Source organism: Alligator mississippiensis, chromosome 4 (assembly GCF_030867095.1).
Source record: "Alligator mississippiensis isolate rAllMis1 chromosome 4, rAllMis1, whole genome shotgun sequence".
In the NCBI taxonomy this organism is placed as follows: Eukaryota; Metazoa; Chordata; order Crocodylia; family Alligatoridae; genus Alligator; species Alligator mississippiensis.
The window spans coordinates 171,698,094-171,723,931 of NC_081827.1; the positions used below are offsets into that span (position 1 = coordinate 171,698,094).

Below are 25,838 nucleotides of genomic sequence, written 5' to 3' on the forward strand. Positions count from 1 at the left end.
GAGTTGCTTGGGAAACCTGACGGGCTACACATGGACCAGCCCCCACAAGTGATGACATGAGCAAGTTGCCCAGAGAGGGGCTAGTGGCTGAGTTCAGCACAGTGTGAGGTATAAGGCCGGCAGTCACAGGGTCTTGAAGGGCTGCGTGTGGGCTGGCCGGAGTGGAAGTAGGAAAACCTGAAGGGCTGTGTAGAGAAGGGCGCAAGGGGGATTCGAAGGGGCTGCACGGATCCATGGCGGGTTGGGAGTGGCCCAGTGAGAGCGGGCAGTGTGAATGAGGCCGAGTGAGAGGGGGCAGAGTGCGAGAGTAAAATGCTAGAGGCCCACCAGGGCTGTTACCAATTTGCGATGCCATATTTGGGCCACAGTGTAGGGCAGGTTGGAGCCATGTATAATGCCCCAGGCATCAGGGCATTAAAAGGGCAGCCTCCCGCATATTTACAGCATGCTTATTAAACAGCAAGTTGTGGCAGGCAAGACGTGGCAGACTCCTCGAGACAGGTAGGCGGGCCAATGTTCGGCTGGCATAGTAATGGCACCCTGTAACACTCATTTTCTTGTAGGACTCAGTAAAGCTGTCGATGATGGCCCAAAGGTCTGCTTCCAAGCAAGCATACACTACAAGCATCATCACTATACTGGAGCTCGATAATTGAGTTCAGGGTGGTCTTGTTATTGACTTGGAGTCAGCTGAAATTAAACAGTTTACCATCCATTCGGTAGTTTAGCTCCACTGCAGCTGGAAGCTTGTTGGTGGTCAGTTGTAGCATTGCAGTAAGGGATGCTGAGAAGAGTGGTGGAGTGATGATGCAGCCTTGCTTAATTCCTGTCTTAACTTCAAAGGGATCTGTGATAGATCCATGTTGAGAAACACTGCTCACATACCATCATAGAGCAGGCAAAAAATGGTGATAAATTTCTGTGGACATCCATACTTCAGAAAGATCCTCCACAGCATTTTTTGGTTGATAGTCTATGGCTTTTGTGAGGTCAAAGTAGGCTATGTAGAGAGGTTTTATGTTGTTTCTGGCTTTTTTTCTGCAGCTGATGAGCAGTAAATATCATATCAGTTGTGCCACTTGATGCCCTAAATCAGGGGTGGCCAATTATTTCAGCTGGAGGGCCACTTAATGAGTTTTAGTGAGCTGTTGAGGGCCACAAGGATAGCCCTGCCCCTTGACAGGTGCCCCACCCTGTGGTTGCCATCTTAGGATCCTGGCCTTTGCCACCTGAAGTCCCTCCTCTTACCCCTGGAAGTACTCCTTTTGGGAGGGCAAGGTTGCCATCTTGGAACCAGAAAAAAAACAAATCATATATTAAAAGTCAAACACCTCCTATAACATTTAAATGTTAATACAAAAAATACTTTTGTCATTTGTGTGCATCCTGTATATAGAGATGATTGCATAATAACTCAAAAGTAGTCTTACTCTTGTATATTGTATGGGGAGGTGTGGGGTGTGGTTGGGAGGGATATGTGTGCATATGGGGGGGTGGGGTTTGTGAGGTGTGGCTGTGGGGGGGCATAGGGTATGTTGAGGGATGTATATGTGGTGTGGGTGTGGGGTTTGTGGGGATATGGGAACCCCCCCACACACTCCCCCTCCATGGCATGCAGCCCCTGCTGCTGGCAGCAGTAGCAGGTGCTCAGGGCACTCATGACTTTTGTAGTTGCTACCGCTCAGCAGCGCACAGCTCTGGGCAGTGCTGCATGGGGCAGCAAGGAATGCAGCCAGGCTGGCCCACCTCTCACATGGGATTTCCTGCGGCACATGTGCAACTAATGGCACTTACGCACTACTGGGAGGAAGCCCTGCGCCATGGAGCTGGCTGCCTTCCCTACCCCCTGCCGATCATGTCCCTGGACTTCACTGCAAGTGGAGCTCCGGGAGCCTTGCCCCCTGCTTCCTGGCAGAGTCCCAGGACCTGCTTCGCAGCGGGCAGGGAAGGCAGCCAGCTCCATCGTGTGGGGCTTTTACCCCTGGTGGTGTGCTAGTGCTGGGAGTTGCATGTGCGCTATGGGAAGCCCCACACAGTAGAGGTGTGCCAGCCTGACTTCGCTCCTTGCTGCTACGTGCAGTGCTGGCCAGAGTGGCAGCGCCTGCATGGGCCACGATTTCCTGCTGCTGCTACCATCAGTGGAAGGGGCTGTGTGCCATGGGGGGAAGGGAGAGGAAGTTTGGGGGAGTCCCCATACCTCCCTACTCTTCTTCACTCCCACGGCCACCCTGGGCGTGAGCTCTGCACTCCCACTAACCCCAGCCCCACAATCTGCACTCCTGCCCAGCTGCGGCTACTGCACCCCTGTTGCTTTCCTACCTGCTGCCTGGAGTGAGCGCTGCAGCAGGGAGACTAAGAGGAGCCACAGGATACAGGGGAAGCTGAGCAGGTCCCCCAGTGGCTGCAGGAGTAGCAGCAGCAGCCCTTGGTGGAAGCTGCATTTTGGCTGAGCCAGGCCCTTCCATGCACAAGGGTGGGAGAGAGACATGCGAGCTGGGCAGGGTACAATTAGTTGTGGGTGCCCGCAGGTCAGATGAAATTGCCTGGTGGGCCGAATCTAGCCCACAGACCGTGTTTTGCCCACCTGTGCCCAAACCTACACTGAGATTCCAGGAGGAGCTCTTCAGCAAGTGGAAGAAGGGGAGATGGTTCAGGGGGGGGTTCTCACAATGATCTTTCCTGTGATGGACAGCAAGGTAATCCCTCTTTTATTTCCACTGTTGGACCCGTCTCCCTCCTTGAAGGTTGTCACAGTCACGGTGTCCCTAAGATCATCCAGATCCTTAAGATGAGGGCACAGAACTGTGATGTAAGCTCCTCCTCCTCCCACTGCTTGAAGATTTTGATGGGGATTCCATCTGCTTCAGATGTCTTGTCATTCTTCATCTGCTTGATGGCTTCCCTCAGCCCATCAGGGGTTGGGGGGATTCCAAGATCATCTCTGACTGGATGTTGCAGGATGGAATTGAGAACACTCATCAGTGACAGAGCTTTGGTTGAGAAGTTCTTCAAAATCCTCTTTCCAACAGGTGTTGATGGCTCCCCTTTCCTATTTCAGGTCTTTTTCATCCTTGGGTCTCAAGTGGGTTGGTCCCCAAGTGCTCAGACCATAGCTGGCTTTGGAGGCATGAAAAAACTACATATTGTGAATGTCAGAGAGATGTTAAATCTCCTTTGCCGTGTTTTCCTACCATCTGTTCTTCATATTGTGGGTCCTCCTTTGGACCTCTTCTTTGGCTTGTTGATGATTTAGTTTCTTTTGCTTGGAATGCATGTCATTCTGCCAAGGACAAAAGGCCTTGCACTTGCAGTCGATCAACTCTTGGATCTTCTGGTCATTCTCTTCAAACCTATCTTTTGTGATAGAGAATCCAAGTGTCTCTTTACAGGCTGATGACTATGGACTTGAAGGCACCACAAGCACTGCCAACTTTCTCCCATTGTTGATTTGGAATTTGCCAGTTTTTCACTGAGGCACTGGTGAAAGAGGTCTCATTTGATTGGGGCCTTGAGTCCTTCAATGGTGATTTTTCATCAGCATTGCATCTGCCACAGCTGTCATTTGGGAGCTGGTTTGAGTGACATAACCAAGCAAATGAGTTGATGATCAGTCCAGCAGTCATCAGGTTCTAGCATAGGTCAGATGATGGGACACCTTTGTGATCCTGGGCATTAAAATGACTTAGTTAATCAAGTGCCCATGGTTAAATTGTGGGTGTTGCCATGATGTCTTGTGCCTATTTTTCTAGCAGACCAGGGTGTGGCTGATGGATGAGTCCATGTTCCCCGCCTTTGGTCAAGAGAAGGATGTTATTAGAGTTGACCTTTCCCGCTCTTACCTTGCTGGTGGCTCCACTCCAGAAGTTCAAGTCCTTTCCAACTTTGGTATTGAAATCACCAAGCAGAATAAGTCTGTCTCCCTCTGGAACATCAGAGAGGACTGGGTCAAGGTTGGCATAGAATTCCTCCTTGGTTTTGTCAGCAGCAGCATAAAGATGACTAATTATCCAGAGCAAATTCCATTGTGTTTTAGTATTTATGTACATTTCAAAATGACATTTGAACAGGTAATGAATTAGCCAAAATTGTTTGACAGTACATCAATACTGTGTCGCCTAAGTTATTAAACCATGATGGTGGTGTGGTGCTCTGGGCATAGACTATTAGGATTATCCATGGGGGTCCTCATGTTCTAGGTCCCAGATTGTGTATTTTCATTGATTTCAACCACAGTAAAAGTGATCCCACTGGACATGGTTATCCAGTCAGGAAAAGGGTAGGTAGACTCTGTTTAGGGAACCTTTTCTAGCCCCCTCCCTATGTAGGCTGAACAGAGCGGATCTTGAGAGCTGCTTAGTCACAATTATCATTGCTGAATTGCACTCCTCCCTCATCCAAGTGCTAGAAGGCCTTCTTGTAACTGCCTTCTTGGCAATTTATGACCAAGAGTTTCCAGACAACTCCCTGCTCCCATTGTCACTGGCTGGTTACCAAAAGGATTGAAAAATATGCTGGAAAAGCCATTTTCATAGAAGATGCCTGTGTGTGACTTTTTTTATTCATGGAGAAGCAAGCAGCTGCATGTCAACTTGCACATGGTTCTTTACAGAATGAGACCTGATCCAATGGCAAAGAAGTCAAGGCAAGAATTACATGAGGGAGTAAAATAAGTCAAATAAATAAATAAATTAATTAAAATTAAAAAACCACCCAAAGAAACCCAACCTTTTATTTTGCACTCTTGTACTTATCATACTAGAAGATAATTTTGCTTAATGAAATGGTTGATTTTTTTTTTTTGTCGTGTTGAGTCAAGATAAGCTGAAGAGTAGCCAATGTTTTGTAATAATTATCTGCTTTGAGAGGTACTATGGATAATATCTTTTAAGATGACTAATTATCTAGAGCAAATTCCATTGTGGTTTAGTATTTATGTACATTTCAAAATGACACTTGAACAGGTAACAAATTAGCCAGAATTGTTTTTTGTGAACATTCAGTGCACTTACTAATAGTGATGAATTTTCTCAGTGTCTAATTAGCCTGATCTCACTGTATTTCTACCTCCCCTTTTTGTCTTCTCCTAAACCTTATTCTCACTCAAGAGTGTTTCCCTTCCATTCTTCCAGTATAAAGAGGAATTTTTGTACCTTGAAAAGGCCCAGCCCCTTAGGAAATCAGATAGATTATTCATAATTTAAGTCATGCTTATAAAGAGGGTTTTATAGAGAGGATTGTTTATTAAATAGTTTTTCAAAGCAGGTGTGTGTCTGTGTGTGCGTGTGTACACGTACATACATGTACACACACACACATACAATCCGTTCACTCCTTTATAATACATTTGAACTTATCTCAAAGAAAAAAGTGATTGAATGATATACTGTAGTTTCACAAGCCACAGTCTCTTTCTAGGAAAGGTCCTGATAATCATAAGAGCACACTAGCTCAAGTCTGTCTTTCTACAGGTTCAGGATGTATTGCTGTCTTTGTTTTTGTACCTGTTATTTCTATGTTCATATGTATGACACTGCTAAAAAGATTGAAAGGATGAGACCAGCTCTTTCTAAAATAACTGATGAGAATGAGGTATTTAGAATGGTTTTTTTTTACATGCAACAATGCTATCCAACCCACTGCATTTAATTAAACCTTAAATGTCTTTCATATAGTGACTACACTCAATTTTAAAAAAAGAGGGAGACAGATGAACAATAATGTAATTTGACAAAATCCAAAAACTTTTGACCAGATGTATAATAAATGCACCAATTTCCTCTGTCTTGTAACTTCACTAAGAAGAATTTTTAAATCTAAGATTAATTTTAACCTTTTCTCTACCACTGTTTCTTAGCCCTGATCAACTGACACATGATTGTATATCTTTTGCATTTGGTACTTTACTGTAACTTTGAAAGCGCCTTAGCTCAGAAGAGAATATTTGTATCAAGATTGTCCAGATGCATAGAAGTTCTAGTACCATAAGTTGCAGGTTTATTTTCTTTAAATCTTGGGATATTAGCCCTTTGGTGCTGGCAATCTGTAATTTATAGAATTTCCAACACTTTGACTGATTGTAATAAATTGTTAAAGGTGCTTTGAGGCAGAGATATTTAGTGTTGTTCATATTAAATTAGAGTTGGTACAGCTGATTCCACTGAGGACTTGGTTACTAACGTAATAAGTTGGCTTTAGGAGCCTGGATTTTCTAAAGATTGATTGCTTCTTTGTTAGTACTTATGGGTTTTAATGACTGAGCTAATTGTTTAAGTTGGAAGAAAACATTGAGACTCAAGTATTTAGGAAAGTGAAGTTGTCTTCTGCTACGTGGGAAGTAGGAGAAAAAAATATGTGAGGTAATCTACACTCTGCCATGGAAAATAAGTCTGTGTATACAAATAAAATAATAGCATACCCTTGTAGCAAGTATCTGCACACACAATACTCTGTCTTGTGTGTGCAACATTTGCTATTTTGATTTCTTGGCAGTTGACTGAACAATCTTCCCTTTCTTAGGGAGTGTGAGTACTCTGTAAATTACTTTAAAAATGAATATATTATTTGGTATGCTTACTGATGTTTTAAATGGTCAAGTAATATGATATAGCAATCATTGTTCCCATCAGGAAATGTTAAACCCTAATAAAATGGTGTAAAAGATGTATTGTGATGCTTCTTGGCACCAGAAGGTTAGTAAAACTGGTTCTATGTACGTACATCTTTTTCTACAAAAATGAGAATCTAACTTAGAGTTTAATTTCTCTTAGATTTTTTTCTATGTCGCATTTCATAACTTGTGTAAAAATACATGCCCTTTTCATCTTGAGGCTTACTGGAACTCTTCCAGAGTAAATATACAACAGCTAATTAAAATTTGTTTAGAATGTGACAATATTGTTAACTTACATGGTGATGGGAACATCTCAGATGGGTGTTAAGTCATCAGCAAAATTGCATGGGTATAAGCAGGCTTGTTCTTCAGTTAAATTACTGTGGACTGTAATCTCCTCCTCCAAGTATAATTAAGTTTAGGCAGCACCTGGACTACTTCTGCCCAAGAAAAATTCATGTGCCTACAGGAAAAGGAGTGATGTAGAATCCAGTGGACTCTGTGGAAGCCTTTTGTTTCATTGACTTTGATAACCTTTGGACTGGTCCTACACAGTTGGAGATTTCCTCAGTGAAGCAGATGACACTTTATTGAAATGCCCATATTTTATAGTAGTGTAAGAAGACATAGGAAAATCCCTCTTTAGAGACAGATACCTGATTTAGTGCTGTTTTGTCTAAATATAAACACTAGACTATGATACAAGATCTGAAGCTCAACATAGTCTGAAAGTCAGTTATGGTCATGGGCACAGGTTATATTGGTACTGTTACAAGTGCCTTTTTAGTCTGAAATCATGTAAAGGTAGGACAAGGTGGCATCTTAGAGACTAGTTCAGAGAGGCATGAGCAGCCTACTTCGCAGATGCTATGAATGGTCTTGCAGAAAGAAAGGGTTTTTAGTAGAAAGGAACTTAAGTATAAAGGAAAGGGACTGGAGGAGGGGGCACTGTTGAGAGAAGCAAAAAGTGGTTTGAATAGATCCAGTTTGCATAAACAAGGCAGTTACCACACTGGGGCGGCATAAGGACAAACATCTGAAGTTAACAGCTAGTCCATGTAACTGGACTAACTATAGTCTCTGAGATGGTTTTACATGGTCCTGTCTGCGGTAATTTCTTTTCCGCAATTTCACATTCAAGTTGGGCTTTAAAGTTTTATTTAAGGATAACCACTCTGAGGTCAGTGGTGGAATGTCCAGGGAGTGTAAAGTATTCTGCCTTGGGCTTTTGTGTGTTTCTAGAATTGATGTCAAATTGATGTCTGTCTAAAAGCAGGTAATGGTATATGATAGACAGTGTTTTCGTTTGGATTGATATCTCTTATTAGTCCAACTTGGAGGTGGGTTGATGTTTCCACCAAGCTTTTGGATAACGCAGTATCCTTTTTCAAGCTAAGTTAAGTGCAGAAGGGGGTGACTTCCCTGTGTATACTGGGGAATCTCTCAGTATTTTATTGTGGCATATCAGAGTGGGATCCAAGATCCCTTGGGTCTGCTGCCTGTTTCCTGCTCTCCACATAAATGGGGAAATCAGAGTGCCCAGTGACTCTACCCACTCCCCTTCCCTCTCTCCTGGAGGTGTAGGGGGTTGGTGGCAGGAGGGAAAGAGTAGAACAATGTGGGATGTTGGGGGACTAAGAGAGACTTTCTGTTATGCTGTGGTACAGATGCATTGTACAGACATTACATTTGATACTACAGAGAAGCTGCTGTTTCATCCAGCAGTATTTCTGATTTGTTTCTGCTTTTTCTGAATGCATCTCAAAGACATACCTAGGTTGCACCCAGGGTCAAGCACATCTGTCTGACTTACATTACACCTCTGTAGTGCTGCGGCTGTCCACAGCTGCTTCTCTCTGGGTTGTGCAGCATCAGCAACACTAAATATTCTCTACATTAAATTCTGCTCTAAGTTATGCTCATGGTGTCTTGGTCATTTGAGTCCTTGTGTTTTGGGAACAGGAGGCCTGTAATTACACCTCTATTTCTGCTACTTACAACAGTAATTTTGTGAGTGGGCAATACACTCCTAGTACACTCCCATTGTCTGTTTTGAAGGTGTTTACAAAGTGCCTGGCAGCAGTAGCATCATTCCCCAGGAAACTGAACATGAGTTTACCCTGGCTAGAGTCAGAGTTGTCTGATCAGCAGGTGGTAGATAACATTCATTTCATTCTCTGTTTATTTGGCAATCTAGGTCACATGGAAACAAGGGGAAAAAATCTGTACCGATTCAGTCACAATAAATAGAATTCATAGGTGCACTGTATACCCATGTTAGTCCAAATTCAACGAAAGGTAAATTAGGACTTGGCTTTGAAACGGCCTTTTAACTCTTGAGTAATTGGCATTCTGCATGTTGTTGTGAAGGTATGGATGTGTTACTGATATCAAATATTACTAACATTAATACATTTGTTACATCTGTCCATGCCCTATAAGTGTTGATATTTTTTCACAACATGTACTGGTCACATTTTTTCAGAAAGATGCTGGCTTTTGTCATGAGTTGAATCTAATTGAAGATGGTAAAAAGATAGTAGTATTCTGCATTCTCAGTTTTTACCAATTTCTTTTTTTTTTTTTCACTGATAAATTCCCTGATTTTTTTTTTTAAGTCATTCAGTTATTACTGACTTACACCCATTTTCCAGTTCAAATCCCTGTCAACCGGCACGAGTGGGGTTAACACTTGTGCTGGTTAATAGGGATTTGAACTGGAAAACAGGTGGTGCCAGTAAGCTAAAAGTGCCACTGTGTTGGTTACCTGAGGCACAGGTTTCTGGCCAGACACTGGGGAGATGGGGGACAGCAGTGGCGGCCATATGCGGAGTGGGGCGTGAGGGGGTGGCAGTGGCCACATTGGGGCTGGGAGATGGTGGCTGGAACCGCTACCCCGCCATCCCATGCCTTGCACCATCTGACAGCTCCCCCCATTCTCCTCCCTGCTGCAGCCCTGGGAGTGGCCGGCGGACTGTGCCATGCCCCTGCCCCCCCGCCCCTTCCCTAGTTCCAGCCTTCCTCCCTCACTGCCATTTCTCTCCCCCCATTTAAACCAATTCCCCCCCGCCTTTCTTCCTTTTACCCCAATTTTCACCCCCGTTTTTATGTTTTGAAGACAAACTCCAAAAATTCCCAGAATTTTTTTAAAAATAAAACTGAAAATGCGGAACACTAAAAGATCCTGCCTTGAGCAGGGCTTTGAAGTAGATGACTTCTTGAGGTACCTCCAGCCCTTCTTTTCTGTTATAAACCACCTTTTTTTTTTTTCCTTAGGCCAAAGCCATTGCATGAAATTCCAGCCTTCTACTGTCCTGACAAGAACAAAGTGAATTTCATTCCCAAAAGCGGCTCTGCTTTCTGCCTTGTTAGTATCCTCAAGCCACTCCTTCCTACACAGGATCTTACACTCAAGGGCACTACTCATAGTCTGACTGTCTCCTCTGGCATGACATCCAGCTTGCTACAGCCCATTTCTATGGCCTCTCTATCTGCAAACACAGATCAAGACCGGATCTCCCGTGGAACAAGTACAGTAACACCACAAACGTCTATCCTCCAGCAGTCAGGACATACTGAGGAAGCTGAGGGATAGGTTTCTATTCTCTTGGCATTGTTCTGGAAAGACTTCTGGGAAAACCTTGATCACACTTTGCATCGTTTTAATGGTTTATGACATTGTTGTAGTCAGACTGTTGTACTGCTGTTCTTATCAACATGACTTTGTTGGTAGCTTGCTGAAGTATCCAGGAAGAAGCAGCAGCTGAAGCACTGCCGTACTATGCTTATGAAAGCTCAAATTCAGTTTTTTGCCTGCATTTTTTAAACATTGGTAAAACAGAGACCATCAGTAATTCTTTGCCCTTGGAAGGACAAGTTATTGTGATACTTTGTGTCCTTATTAGACTTTTCCATTATAAAAAATCTTAAGACTGAGCAGCTGACCCCCAGTCTCTGTTGTGATCTGCAACTAAATGGCTTGCAAGACCCATCTTTTGTACAAAAGAAGTATTTTATAACAACAAAAGTTTGCCTTTTCTGATGCATAGCAGGTAACAGGATGTCTAAAAGACACTTCCCTGACCACTGTTTCCCTTTTTTGGGGAGGAGGGCTTGGTTTTCTCAGCTCTTCCAGCTGCTGGGACCAAAGGATTATTGACATACTTCAGTCTCAGTCATATGTGATCTTCTTCAACAGCCTGCTCCCCATAAATAAAAACGAATGCATTTGAGAATTTCAATATGAAAAGAAATAAAAAAGCTGCATATTATGTGCTGTTGGAGGTTTGTGCTTTGGAAAACCCCAATACTCTTGAAACCCCTCCCTATCTAAAATTTAATTACATAGCTGGAAAAGGCATTTCATAGCATTTGTTTCAATAGTGTAATTTATCCACAGATTTTTTTTTAATATATATTTATTTAGGGGAAGGAGTGGAACATTTCTCCTGCACTTTTTCCCTCTTCAAAAATCCTGTCATTTGCCTCTTGGAAACTCATTTGTCATTCAGTCTGAATCATTAATCACTTTTGGGGGGAAAAAATCATTCTGCTTGGTTCATCGCTGTACTATAGCTCCTAGCCACATGATATTGAAATGTCTGTGCATGGCTTTCTCCTCCTTGTCATGGTGCTGTTTGTGCATCTGTTGAGGATAATAGTTTGTCATGCATGGTATCTGACACCGTATCCACAGCAACAGATATTCCCTTTTGACTAGTAACTTAGTCTAGGATGTTAAGCAGAAGATTTTTTGACAACTGGTTCTAGTCTGCAGCTGTTTACATTTTCTTGTACACCTACATGGTTCTTTTACAATTACAATAAAAAATGAAAATGAGGCGGGGGGTGTGCTTTTCACACGACTCATTCAGGGCTTACACAGAGGCTTGCAGATATTGAAAGTGCACTTCTCAAGTTTGAAGAAAGAAATATAGTGCAAACAACTGCAACTGCTTAATTACCAAAGTAGTTCCTGGTTATAAAATCAATTGACAAGAATGCTGTTGGGAGGCGCAGAGGTTCAATCCTTTCAAATTAAGTGTTGTAACGTTTAGACTCTGGGTCCAAATATTCAACTGCTGTACTTGAGCAGCTTTCATTGACAGCATTTGATTAATACATGGATCTGCTGCATAATCAGGCCCCTGTCTAATTACATTTTTTTATGAACCATATCACAAGTGTGATCATTTTGTTTCTTCTGCAACACACTATGAATTTGGTTACAGATACTTGAATTAGGAAAATGCGTGTGTATCTTTGCAGTTAAGTTACCTTGTACTTTGATGCACAGTGTTGGGTCCCATAAATCCCATAAACAACTGATATAGCAATAAATGTACTAACTGAGTAAAGGTAAATTGCACCAGCCTACACATGTTCTGTATTCATGGTATAATGAGCCCCTTCTTAAACTTCGCTTGATAGCCCAGCAAATAAAAACCACCGTGGACCTTTAAGTACTGAAACTTGCTTATTAGACCTGTTAAATTAATGAGTAGAGGAACAAATCCTGCTCACTTTACTCTTTCTCATTGGAATCAATGATATTACTTATTTATAGGAATATGAGGACTGGGTTTTGAACTAACAGATCTGGTCTGCACCTATAAAGCTGGGATAGAAGGAATTGATAAAAATAAGTGACTAGTGCATCAAAACTCTATTTTACTAGCAATGTTTCCTTAATCATGATTTCTTTGGACACACAGAGAAATCTCTCTCCTAAAATATTTAAGAATCTTGATGGAGACTGAAGTTCAAGATAAATTGTTCTAGTAATGTCAGTGTTGGGACAAAATCTGGTACTATTCTGACTTCATGGAAGACAGGAACACTCAAGCCAAAGGGACTTACTTGTATGATATCCAAACCAGTTTTTAATCCCATAGCAGTAGCAGGTAAGAGCTGCTACTATTAATGCTGCACAGCCTGGTGTTTTATCAGGAGAGCTTAACCAGATAGTTAATTACCAAAGGGCTAAAGTCAGCATATGATAAGCCTTTATTACAGTCTTGGTAGTTATTCAGTCTCTGTCCAGCTGCCTCCTAATGTCCTTTGTTCAGCAGTGAGTGGCTATTGCAAAATACATTGTTTCTGCATTCTTAGAATTGTCTTTAGTGCCCACTAGTGTAATAATTTAACGTTTCTCTTTTTAAGATAGATTAATGCCCTATAAGAAATGTGCACTGGATAAATAGTGGGCTACTCCAGTAGGAAATGTGAGGTTTTCAACTCTTTATAAAAATCATAAATGGAATTCAGGATTTTCATAGATTTTTTTCTGGACTGCATTCATTGTATTGGCAGTTCTATTTTACTATGGAGCTACAGGAGTGACTCAGCATTATGGGTACTGACACATACAATTTCACTGATATCAGTATCCTTAGATATAGTCTGTTACAATGCAATGTTATCTCTGCATTATTCCATAGTAATACAAGTGGCTCCAGTTTTTAATCCTGTTTCATTCAGGGTTGAATTTAGGTCAGTTTAGCTAATTTGTATCACTCCATGCTGATATAACAGTACAATTGCTGCAAGGTCCTGAGGAGCAGCTCCCGTCTCCCCTTTTAAAGCAGCTAATATGTATGTTTGTCCATACCCCAGATCAGGGCTATCTTGGGGGAGAGGCTGCATGCCACTGGCACCACTCACATAGTGACAAGTGGTTCTGGGCTGAAGGGCTGCCCCAGCAGCACTGAAGTTGGGTATCTCCTCCCTAGATAGTAAGTAACAACACCTTTTGTATAAGAAAAGAAAAGATAGGATCAAAATGTGGAAATATTTTGTGCCAGTGCACAATTATCTGGTGAAGCTTTTAGGTCATTTTCAGGACCTTGATCTCAGAATAGTGTGTGGAGGATTTTAAATTTTTCAGAAATTTATTCTTTTGTCTCATGTATTGCTAAAGTAATCTGACCTAAAGGGGTCAAATTAGTCTAATGGTACTTTAATCCCTCAATAGTATATAGGCCAAACAATCTTTTTGATTTCTCTAATATTTTAATAAAACAGCCACTTACGTGGCTGTATAACTTGGTATACCTAGCACTTGATTTTCTGGAGCGTAGTGCATTCTCACCCACAACTGCAAGGCAATAGGTAGCTGAGTGCTTAGCATTACTAAAAAACCCAGGTCCCTAGGCATTTGGGGTTGGGTGCCCCAAAATGATCAATGTAAATTCTGCAGAGTAAATGAGGTTTAAGGCCATTGTATTAATAACGTAGCCACAAGCTGGCAACTGCAACTATTGGAAGACTTTACTTTCCCTCCCTTATTTGAAAAACACAACAATATGCTTTTCTCTTTTAAATTTAATTTACTGTTGGTTCTTCACCTGTTTGTGATATCACAAGAAACTTGATGTCATGGAGAAAAAAGAATGACAGAACCTCTTAGAGATTAACTTCTTGAAGAGAAACTTTTATATAACATGCTTGGTAAGAAGGGGGGGAAAAGAAATAATGGAGCTACTGAATGCCATGGAAACAAAATTGTTTCTAAATTTTTAAGGTTCCTGTAAATCAACAGGATCTCTTAAAGAACATATTTATTCTCAGGGCAATTTTTGGTTTATACTGAACTACAGTTATTGGAAATCAAATTCTGAAGTTATTGTTGAGTACTGCAGAAGTCAAGTTCACTAGGAAAAAAAGAGTTGGGTCTACACATGACTGATCACTGGAACCATGGCTGGAAGGGACCTTGATAGGTCATCTAATCTGTTCTTTTGCCTCACAGCAGCATCCTAAATCATTCTTGGCAAGTATTTGTTTTAAGCATTTCTTAAAAACAGTCCAGTTACGATTCAACACCCCTTGTCCCCTTGATAATGTTTTCCAATACCAAGAGATTTTCCTAATATCCAACCTAAGTCTCTCGTCTTGTAGTTTAAGCCAGTTAAACTTCTTGTCTTAGCTTGATGGAGAAGAGTTTGATTTTCCTCTTTACAGTAACCTTCACATATTATGTTTTTCTCAGATACAGCTTGCACTTTTTGCCAAAAAAGCTGCTGGAAATAGGGGAACACCATTATAGTGGAAATATGGTAACACTTTCTGCTGTTTAAGCTTCTGTCAGGCAAAAGTAACTCTGTGCAGGATTCACAGGGAGCAGAACAGTAAGTAGTTTTGGCTCCCTCGCTACTGCTACTTGGTTACTTACTACAAAGAAAGATTCCCTCTGTCGTCCCCCCCCCATTCTGCCTTTCAGAAACAAGGTGCATATCTTATCAGGGTATGTTGTACATGAGAAAATACGGTATTTGAAAAAACTGTTTCAGTTTAGAGAAGATTGAAACGAGACATAGATCTTCAATCTAGGTCATTTTTCCTAGACCTCTAGTCACTTTTGTTGCTCTCCTGTAGGCTCTTTTATTTGGTCCTGCCTCTCCCCTGTCCAAAAATGGAAAGTTACCCAGCTGAGATTTTACCAGTGCTGAGTAGAATGAAAGGATTACCTCTTGTGTCCTGTATGCAATACTTTATATCCCCCAGTATAGAGTGTTTTCACAACAGAATTACATTATTGACTTTGCTTTCAGCTTGTGATCTACTACAACTCCTAGATTCTCCTCTCCAGAACTACTGGATAGACAGTCCTTCTGGTGAGATTAATGTCATGCAGTGTGTGCATGCACATAAACACTCTGGCTGAATTTAAGGCCTAATACAAGTGAAGCAGTACTTAAAGCTGGTAAACTGCAGTCAAAACTGACCAAAGTGTTAGCACTTCTAGGACACCTTTTGAATCAAGGAATGTTGTGGTGGTATTTGTGGGTTTTGTTTTTTTTAAGGGAGCACTGATTAAAAGGTAAAAACTGAAGTGATAGGGGCAGTCACGAATGGTATCTATTATCCTTTCCCAACTTTGAGGTCTCATTTGTATTGCCATTGGTGTCCTGTATTTAACAGAATGTAATGGTAATGCCAAAGTTCCTTACAAGAGCACCCTCTTTACTGTCTCCTGACCATTTCTGAAACACGGGTCCATCTTTGTTGCAGCAGTTCACTGCCATGGTGTCAAGAAGGAGCACATTGCCATTCTGGTTAATTTTCTTTTGCTGAAATTTCATAGCTATTTTGTTTTGGGGCTTTTCCTCTAACTCTTATGGACTGATGTAAGATCTGTGTCTACAAGACTTCTTTTTTTCCTTAACAAACTTTCAGATCTGTTATTGACATCCTGACCTGATTCCCACATTTTCAATAATAATCTCCAAAGCAGAGCTTTGTGTGTTCCTTCATTTATCCTTTGCTCTCAATTTATCACCGCTCACAAAGGACCTGACTCATGGGCACCTAATACTTCGCAACTGGCAAGGCTTCACCCTGTCCCTCCGGTGTTACAGTCAAGGTGCTATACTGGTTGCAGTTATTGGTGTTGAGAGCCTTGGGCCCAAAGTTGATCAGTGCATTTTAAAACAAAACTTACTTGCTCTCATGAAATTCAACTTAGGGCTTATGTGTCTCAGCCTAAATAGGTCAAAAGTACTATGTGCCAGCTATGTTTCTTTATAGTTAGTGTTCTCATGAGCTTATGGCCATGGTTTTCAAAACTGCAACATAGGCACCTAAAATCAGGCCACATATTTCAATTGTGTTATATGTCTACAGCACTCATTGTCCTGGGATTTTGTGAGCGCACAGCCACCCTGACAATAACAGATTTCTGTTACTTAAGTGCCTAGATAGACAGGAGACTTGGACATGCTTTCTGACAACGTTGGCTTGCATCTACTGTTCAGAGGGAGAATTTTACCTGTATTATATGCAATACATCTATCCTATTTCCAGACTTTGAATTTGAGCAAGCTGCTTTCAAATGCAAATAAAATTTTGTTACTGCATTCTTGGACTCATTGCTTGTCTGTAGACATGGTTTTGTGAGAGTCTCCCATTCTGTTTTGGGATTTATGGTTAGCTCAGCACTAAGTGAGCAGCTGATTTGCCATTTACCAGAACAGCAGATCAATTAATTTAATAAAACTGGAAGTGAGCTTTTCCAATCAGATCTGCAAAGAAAATTTCTCTTGAAAACTAAAGGTCAGTTTAGTGATCATTAAACAGGAATATTGTTTTCATTTCCCACTTCATGAACTGCTTTGCTTTTATTAAATATGCAAATTTTGAGGGTATTGGTATAGAGCTGCCTGGAACTGCCCCTCCATTTTATTTTGTATGAGAGTTGGCTGATGTCTTTTCCTCTGTTACACTGTGATAATTTGTGGAGATGTTCTTGTATATATTGTACTGATAGGTTATTTTGTTGCATGTGAGGCTATTTTCTGTAAGCGAGAGGACCTCTAGAGACGTTATGCAGAAAGGTTTTGGTTCTGACTTATACTGTTGTAAAACTGGGGTGACCTGGTTGACTTCAGTGGAGTTCCAGGTTTACACCAGTCTTTGATATGTGTACTTATGCCAATACTACTTTGCACAACCTTGTTTTGAATCTGAATTCTGATTTGTGAACAATTTCCACTAAAAACACTGAAAATCTTAGAGGCAGCAATAGTGGAATGGGGGCTTTGCCTAAAATAAAAAATCATCACTTCCAGTTAATGGGTTTCATTGTCATTTGTTTCTTGGTAGTGGAGAGTTTTGTGTGCTGTGGTGACTTGGGCATTTGCTTTACTAATTTTCTGAATGCTGGTAAGTATTTAATTTGAATCAAAACTTAACTAACCTTTTGTAGGGAGAGTTGGACAAGGAGGAAGATGTCATTATTTTCCCCTCCAAAACAAAAAATTTAAAGGAAAGGGGGCTTCTTTTTATGTTCATGGGTAAGGAAAAAAGAGAAAGGGGCACTCCAGTTCTATCAGCAGGCAGCATGTACATGTGTTTGCAAACAGCTGCACTGTACTGTGTGCACCAGATTTTGCCCCCAGTCTGCCTGCAGACTGTGCTTCTTTCATTGTGGTGCGCACCAGCTGCTGTCCAATGTTAGCCAGGCTCCTCCTTGATGACTCTGCTGCTGCATCCTTCACATAGTGTTTTAGTATCAACCCTTCTTTATTCCAGGGTGAGATGTTGAGACGGGTCAGAAAATAGCTGCCCTGAAAAGCTTCTATTCCATATATATTCCTTTCCATCGTCTGCTTATTCCTGTTTGAAGGATGTGGGATGCTGCTGACCAGGAGAGGCTCACAGTACAAGTGCCTTGAACCCACAAGGTGGGAATTACTATACAATGGCTCATCAAACAGCCAGGTATCAGTAAGAAGCCCCTCATTTCTTTATTAATATGTGGCTGACATGCATATAACCAAAAATATCAGTAACTGTTTCACTCTGCACTCTGCTATTCAATCCCTTAGTCATGGTTGGTACAAGATCAGCAACCGATTGGCTTCTGGTTCAATGTGAGCTTGCTTTTTCTTAGCCAATAGAAGAGTGTGTTTTTTCTTTACAATTTACACAAACCTGTATGGCTTAAAAAGTGTGAGAATGTTTGAGCCCTGGGCTAGTCTGGTTATTGCAGAGACAGCACTCTCAGATCTTTTCCTATTTAGTCTCCAATTTTTCTCTGCCATTGTAAAATCTGTGCAGGTCAGCAAGATGTTAGTTCTTTGATCAGAGTTTCCACTTGACTATAGTCAGTGTGGTGTTTTGCTCTGGCAGCTCCTGCAGCCAAGCTGGTTTCAAACATACTGACACCTGCCTTTCCTTTGGATTAAACTAGCAAGGCCGAGAGGGGGACACACTGGTGTGTGGGTAGCTCAGTGTCTCCATATACACCGCCCAGTCTTTTGTGCCCTGGAGAGGTCACTCCAACTTCACTTTATTTTTAAGTCAGGATTATGTTCAGCAAGCTGATGTCTCAGCGTAATTCTGTTATTCCATGAGAGACAGATGCTGCCGCCGCTGCCATTGCCATCTCCTTCTCCTTCACCTTCTCCTACTACTACTGTAGTAAAGGTTTTGTCCTGCTCTGCATGGCACTTGCAATAAGTGGTAGGGAATGTTGTCCAAGAGGCTTTTAAAAACGTATTTTATATTTGTATTTTTTTCTCAACATTTATCAATGGTCTGTGGATGTTCTTGGATAGGCTTAGTCTTTCTTGTAGTACAAATAACATTACATGTTTTGCAGTGTGATTAGATATAAGTAGGGACCTACTTCAGTCGCGGTGAGACAAAGCCATTTTCACAGCTTGCAGCACAAAGGGCTGATTTCACAGGCATTTCCCAGCAGCCCTGCCTTTGCTGCTGATTGGCAGAAAGGCTCTGCCATTGCCGCGGACAGTGTCAAGCACCTGAGAGTGAGTGCAGGGATTGCCATGTTATCTAAATATTGTAGTAAAAATTGAAAGATTCTAAAACTGCTTATTATATGAATAATATGCTGGGGAGGGCTGAGGGAGAGGGTTGATTCTTGTAGGAAATTGTGGCCGATAGACTATTTCCTGGCTACCACAAATACCGCTGGTTGTCATAGTTTCTGGAAAACTAGGAATTAAGTAGGTCCCTAGATATAGGAGTCTTCAATAAACAATGAAAGCAAGGCAATGTGACCATATTGTCAAGTTGTTTACAGCCTGCATGTAAGAGATTTTCTATAAAACCATCAGACTGAGTAGCAGAGGCTTTAAACCACCATTAAGTTCTTAACCATAGCAACATACCAATGGCATAATTCCCTAAATCTGTACTAATCCTTCTCCAGCCTCCCCTACTTTGAAAGGAATTGGGCATATGAGGAAAAATCATGACACCCCCCCCCCCCATTTTAAGCTGTTAATCCGTTTTCATTGTAATTGTAATATCTACTCACATTGTGTCTGCTACCTAGTTCATTTTGTCTATGAAATATTAAAATTCAGAAACATACTCTTGCTTATTCCAATTGGTAAAAAAATACGAAAACAAAAATAAAGATAGTAAACTTAAGTTTAAGTTAATAAACTTGAGTTTATTACATGAAAAAAATCTAGCTTCATGACTTAAAGGAAACAGGCCATTTTTCCAGTTACTGTGATGCAAATAATCTAATTGCACAGGATTTACTCCTATATTCCACCGAACTGACATCATTCTGGCATTTTAGCTCTTTTGGGAATTTCTTAGCTCATAAGAAGTGTTCTCTCTGGGATACCAGTTCCTGAGGCTTACTGATGTCCTGATGCATTTGCAGCAGGGCATATATTCTCTTATTCTCTTACTCTATTTCAATAGTAATAACTAATGTTTAGTGTCACTTGGGGTGGTGGGGGGGGCAGGGTGTGGCTGATGAAAAAGGTGGGGGCAGGGGAGGGAGCTAAAGGAATTTTCTCAGGTCAAGCCAGTATCTGAATTATCTGCAACTTACTTGTTTGTATTATACTTTTATCCCTTTGTACACATTAGTTTATTATCTGAGTTCAGGTACACATATTTCTTCTATGCCCCTGGTTCTCAACCTTTTTAGATTAAAGCCTCCCTTGGATAATGCCAGCTCTTAATTTTCACTTTTTTTTTTTTTTTTAACTACAAAAAAAATAATAGAGCAATTCTGTTGCAAAGAACTCGGGAAGACCACACCAGGGCAGAAAGTTTTTTTGGCACTATGGACTCCTGTTTAAAAAGTGTGGGTTTATCATGTAAATCATGTTTGTTCACCTAACAGCACCAACATCATGTGGCACCCTATGGCACCCTTGAAAGGATCTCAAGGCACTCTAGGGTGTCCTGTAGCCCTGGTTGAGAATCACTGTTCTAGCCCATTGCGAGACAACTTTCGTAGTTTATTTCAATGGTCTTGGATATTTCCAGTGACCTAATTCACCTTAGTACTGTTTTAGTCCTCATTTATCTCCCTTGTAGTGTATGTTGCCTGAGAATACAACAGAAGGTTTGTTTAAGCTGGGCTTTTCTATGTGTTTAGTTTTTAGGCATGTTTCTGGTTTACTCTTCTGTGTTAATTATGGTCAAACCAAGTGCTATGTACTGACAGGTCTCAGCATTTGCAGTGCGGGTAGTTGTAAAACAGTAGTGACATGCAAACTTTCCACTCTGTCTTGCTCCTAATACTGGAGGCAATGGAACTGTTCTCTATTTTACTACAGGGCATGCCTGAGGAATGTTAAAAATACCATTTACTATGCTGATGGTTGGCTGTATAAGAGAACAGACAAACTTTTAAGTGCAGCCACTATTACAGGGCTTGGTAAAAGATATGCATGTTGTTAAGTAAAAAGTAGCTGCATGATACCTCACTTGCTGTACAGCATCAACTTGGAGCCCAAAACATGTCTTTTTTTTCCTTTGATTTTATTAGTCAGCCTGGGGATAAGAGAGAGATGTACCTGCCTTTGGTATTGCTGAACAGAGAGGTGGGGAAGGTTTGGGGTTTTTTTGTTTTTGTTTGTTTTTTTTTCTTGTGATAAAGGAGTTTTCCAACTCCTTTCCATAATTCTTGGTTTTAGATCACTCGTACAGACCCAATAGTGAAGGGTTTCATTGACAGCCCATTTCCTTCAGTAGCTGAAAAATATTTAGGCCATTACTGTATAGCCTAAGCCTTATTGTGAAATGTTGTCTTTATACACTGTCACAATACAGCCCTTCTCCCAGGCAGAACTGCCACATACAAATAAGACTCGTTGCCTTGTTACTGAGTGAAGGCTAGGCCCTAGTTCCATCCACCTAAAACTACCTCCCATATCCTGAGTGCAGTGGCTATTGCTGCACCTGGTCTGCCAGCAGAGTGCTAGGATTTCAAAGAGTTTACCTCTGGGTTACTTCCCATTCTCACATCCACATTTTCATCAGGGAAGTGTAGTAAATCACAAAATCTTGCATGCCTCCAATAAAGTATTTACAGATAGCCATCTTAAAAACCAAAAACATGAATTCTTGACTAATTGTGCAGCGTAGAGCAAACAGCAAGTGCTTTACAGAAGGCATATGAACATGGGCGACTTGTGCCTCCCAAGTCTTGGGGGGGGGGGCACCAGATCACCGATGGAGGGGTGGGGGGGTCCCCCAGCGGCTGATCGCTGAGCCAGTGGCGAAACTGGAAGTCCACCTCCAGTTTCACAGCTGGTGGTAGCAGGGGGTGCACAGCTGATCTCGGGCCCCCTACACATCACCGACACATATCAATATAATAATGTACCTGTTGGGCATAACACTTTTTTATGTCTCAATGAAACTGCTTATGTAAAGTACTTCAATATTAGCCTGAGCGCTAACACTTGGAAGCAAAGTGGAGCTTTGGTTCCAGGCTTATGTTTAGGCTGACAAGTGCTAGTAGGGAAGTTCATCCGTTCCTAATCTTTGGTGTTCGTTAGCAAATAATTGCAACTGACTTGTTAGTTTTTCTTTATATGGAGCATCTGAATTATGTTCTTATTGGATATGTGTGCTACAGGAGCAAGTAGCTGTTTGAACAAGGTGGCTAAGGACATTTCTCAGTTTGGTGTGGGAGCCTGTAGGGAGTTCTCTCCCATCACCAGGCAGTGGGCCAGTAGACTAGTTGCTGTGTGTTTGGGATCTGGAGCAGTAAGTACCATGCCAGAATTTGGGAGGTTTAGTGCTGATGACATAGGAGGTAAGAATCCCTGTTCTCTCGCAGAGAGTTAGAACTACTCACTGTGGATCATGGGGGTGTCATAATGAATAACTCTGTGTGACTACAGGTCAGATGTTATGGATTAAGGTATGATCTACTAACATGATGATTCCCTTTTAATTTAAAACTGTGAGCAGTCTTGCCCCACAGAAGTATCTGGCTTTAGCTGCAGCCTGACGCTACCAAACTGGGATGGGGACATTTATATCATTACACTAGAAGCACACTTCTTCTATCCACCTAATTCTAGTAAAGCATATATCATTTGGTGTGTGTCAACCTGAAGAAAACTTGTTGCATCACAGTAAACAATTTGAAGCAATCTGAAAAGCATGCATACAGTCTGAGGTAAAAAGGTAAATACTTATCCAACAAGATTAAATTTACATTCACATACTGAAGTTAGAGAAAGCAACCTTCCCTGTGTGGGAGTGAGTTGCCCTACACATACTGCAGGAACATGCTGCTGGTGTTCACCTATAAATCCCACAAAACAGCTGAAATAGTCCCTTGAGTAACACTTGTTCTCTCTTTAACAAACTACTTAATCTATAGAACTAGAAAATGAAAAACACTTGTCCTATCTCCACAAGAGGGTACCTGGAAAATTCTTCCACAGCCTAGGTCATAGTTAATTTCTGTAACTAATGAATAAAATTCCCAAGTATTTATGGGAATAGCTACTCTAACTACACAGACTATGAACCAAATTCTGCACTGACCTACCACTTTTATAAACCCTCCAAAATAATTGCCACCACTACAAATCAAGGCAGAATTTGAGCTGTGCTTCTAATGAAAAGACAAACTAAATAGGCGGTTTTGCCCTTGGTAGATGCTTTTGTTGTTGTTGTGACAATACAAAATGGCTGTAGAGTGAGTATAACCAGCTATGTGGTTAAATTTAGTGGGACTCGATGGCTCCACAGAGCTGGTGCAGTGGCAATAACAAGGTTTGGCCTGTCGAAAGCAGATGCAACTAAAGTGCCTCTGTGTCTGGCTGACCCTTGTTTTAACAGCCCTTTGGAGAGACAGACAGCTAATGCTGTTTAATATTGTGACAAAAGCCAAAGGGCTGGCTGCTGCCAGAATTGGAAAGTACGGGTGATACCATAATATCACTGCTATTTGCTATCTGTTAGTCCTAGCCCACCTACAGAGTAACCAGTGGTGCCATATTTTACCAGGGGTTGGTGCCATATTTTACCAAGGAACATTCATAATGTGGTTTGTATCTGTTGTCTAGCCCACATGCACATAATTACCCCTAACTTGGGTCCTGTTGCAGACAAATTTTTTGTCCCATTGGAATGGTATATTGCATGGCATTATCAGGTCTGTATGAGGGTGTAGGCTAAAGTCAAAGCTTTGCTTATATTCAGACTTATAGTCAATCCACTTGGCAATATGAATGCAGCTTAAACCATTTTGCTGATTTACACCCTGGTGTCTTCACAGTTCTTCCTGTATGTTCCAATATATGGACAAAAGCTCCCACTATTGATAGGAGGAAAAAAACTTGAGCTTACTGCAGGCGCAAAGGACCATAGATAGAAACCTGGAAATCCTAGTAACTCACACAAGGGAGTACAGCACCAGGACGATGCAGCAGGTAGAAAAACAATTAATGTAGCTTTACAGTGTAGCCACTCAGATCTGAGGTAGCCAAATCCAAGTGCTGATCACCAGAGTTAATTCTGCTATGAAGATATAAACAGTTTTGTTGAATACACAAGGAGGAACAGAATCCAGTGCTCTGTGAAACAGCACTAATTCCATTGCAATTAAAAGCATACCTCATTTGCATAGAGTTTACAGCCCAGGGAAAATTTGTTTTTAACTACAAACTGTTTGTCGTCTTGTGGATTTTGTAAATCTGTTTGAACCATTAATACATTGTGCATAAAATTATTTAATTATTAAATGGTAAGTGCTGTTGTTATATTCAAATATACCCTACTTCCCTCTTGGTCTCTGGCATACAGCATGGTAAGTGTAAAGAGCAAGTGAGACATGCATGCCCGTGAAACCAAGAAGGGTTTGGAACATGCCATCTTACTAGTTGCTGTATAAGCTCACATCTCTCCACGCTACTGTGAAGGCTTCTACATCTGCTGACATCAAGAGACAAATTGATATAATCAGTAACCTACTAAAATTATGACCATGAGCTTACAATGCTTGCTTTACAAGGCTAACACCCAAATGCCAGTCACATTTTGAAAGTGGTTACAAAATGTGGCGTTAGCTTATGTTAGCTGATATTAATATGTTGCTCAGAGCGTTGGTAGAAGCAATTGGCAATGAGTTGTGAAATAAAATACAGAAGGATATTGCAAACAAATTTACAAACTAAAATTATTCTCCTGTTTCTAGTTTAACTGCTCAGAGTTGAGAGAAGTGTGTGTGTCAATTCTTCCAGAGATCACTTTTTGCTAACTAGCAAAATATTCTGTTTGAAATAATAAGGCAAAAATGTAAAGTATGAAATATTCTTTTGAAGAAGCCTAGCTACTTCTCTGTGAAATAACTTACCTGTTGGTGGTATCTTTGCAGTACTGTGTGAAGGGACTGGTTGGTTACCAGGCAGGAATGGAGAATGAGACTGCATAAATACTGACAGATATCCAGCCTTAAAGAAAAAAAGTATTTAATGGATGGCAACACATGCTGAAAATAGTGTAAACTAGAGGTGCACCGATACATCAGTCCATATTGTATCAACACTGATAAAAGCATTATTGGCATTCAGCTCTTTTTGGCTGATGTGGCAGATTAATTTAGCTGATAAATGGTGTATGTGTGTGCGTAGCCTGGCAGCTTGGAGAGCAGCATCTGGCTGGTAAGTCTGTGGGGGGAAAAGAGGCATGGGGGGGCAGATTGAGGGCCCCACAGTGAGGGAGGGAGTGGGGCAGGGGCAGGCGCTGCCCAGCTGGGGTGGGACATGGGTTGGAGCCACGAGCGGCTTGTCTGGGGGCACGGAGAGGGGAGGGGCAGCTCTCACATCTGGCACACTCTGGGGGAGGCACAGAAGGGCACATGCCCCCCAGATCTGTGCAGGGTGAAGGCAGGCTGCTACTGTGGGCTGCAGTCAAGGGTGGTGCTGTGGGGTTGGGCTGGGGCTGAGTTCAGAGTGGGCAGTGGCAGCACTGGAAGGGGGGGCTACGGGGTGGGCTACAGACACCCCCAAATTCTCAGGAGCCCCCCCAAACCTCTTCTCTCAGCACTGCCCCCCTGCTGGGAAGAACCCAGTGCTGTCCCCGGCCCACAGCAGCACCCCACTCTCACCCCATATAGATCCAGGGGGCACATGCCCCCATGCCTCCCCCAGGGTGTGCCAGTGGTGGGAGCTGCCCCCCCACATCCCTGGATGAGCCATTTGCAGCTGTGTCCTGCACCCCAGCCCACCCTGGTTGGGCAGTCCCTGCCCTTGCCCCAGTCCCTACTCTCACCACAAGGGCCTCGATCTGCCCCTCCCATCCCTTCCCTCCCCTTCCCCCTTTACCAGCCAGACACCGCTCTCCAAGCTGCAGGGCTGCATATTGGCAGTCAGATCGGTATCAACCAATATGGCTTGTTAATAAAAGGCCATCAGTATTGGTCCAAAAAATCTTTACCAGTGTACCCCTATGTAAAACAATTCTGGAGCACTAGCACAGAACATGG

The 25,838-nt window shown here is 41.9% G+C and overlaps 1 protein-coding gene across 1 annotated transcript in view; it reads left to right on the top strand.

The window, feature by feature from the left end:
* Window positions 1-17,182, top strand: part of FAM117B (family with sequence similarity 117 member B) — a 79,350-nt gene extending 62,168 nt beyond the window's left edge. The window contains exon 8 of the mRNA XM_059727080.1: window positions 9,887-17,182. Coding sequence (XP_059583063.1) covers window positions 9,887-10,205 — 319 coding nt within the window. The 3' untranslated portion in view covers window positions 10,206-17,182. The remainder of the gene's footprint in view (window positions 1-9,886) is intronic.
* The last annotated feature ends 8,656 nt before the right edge of the window (window positions 17,183-25,838 follow it).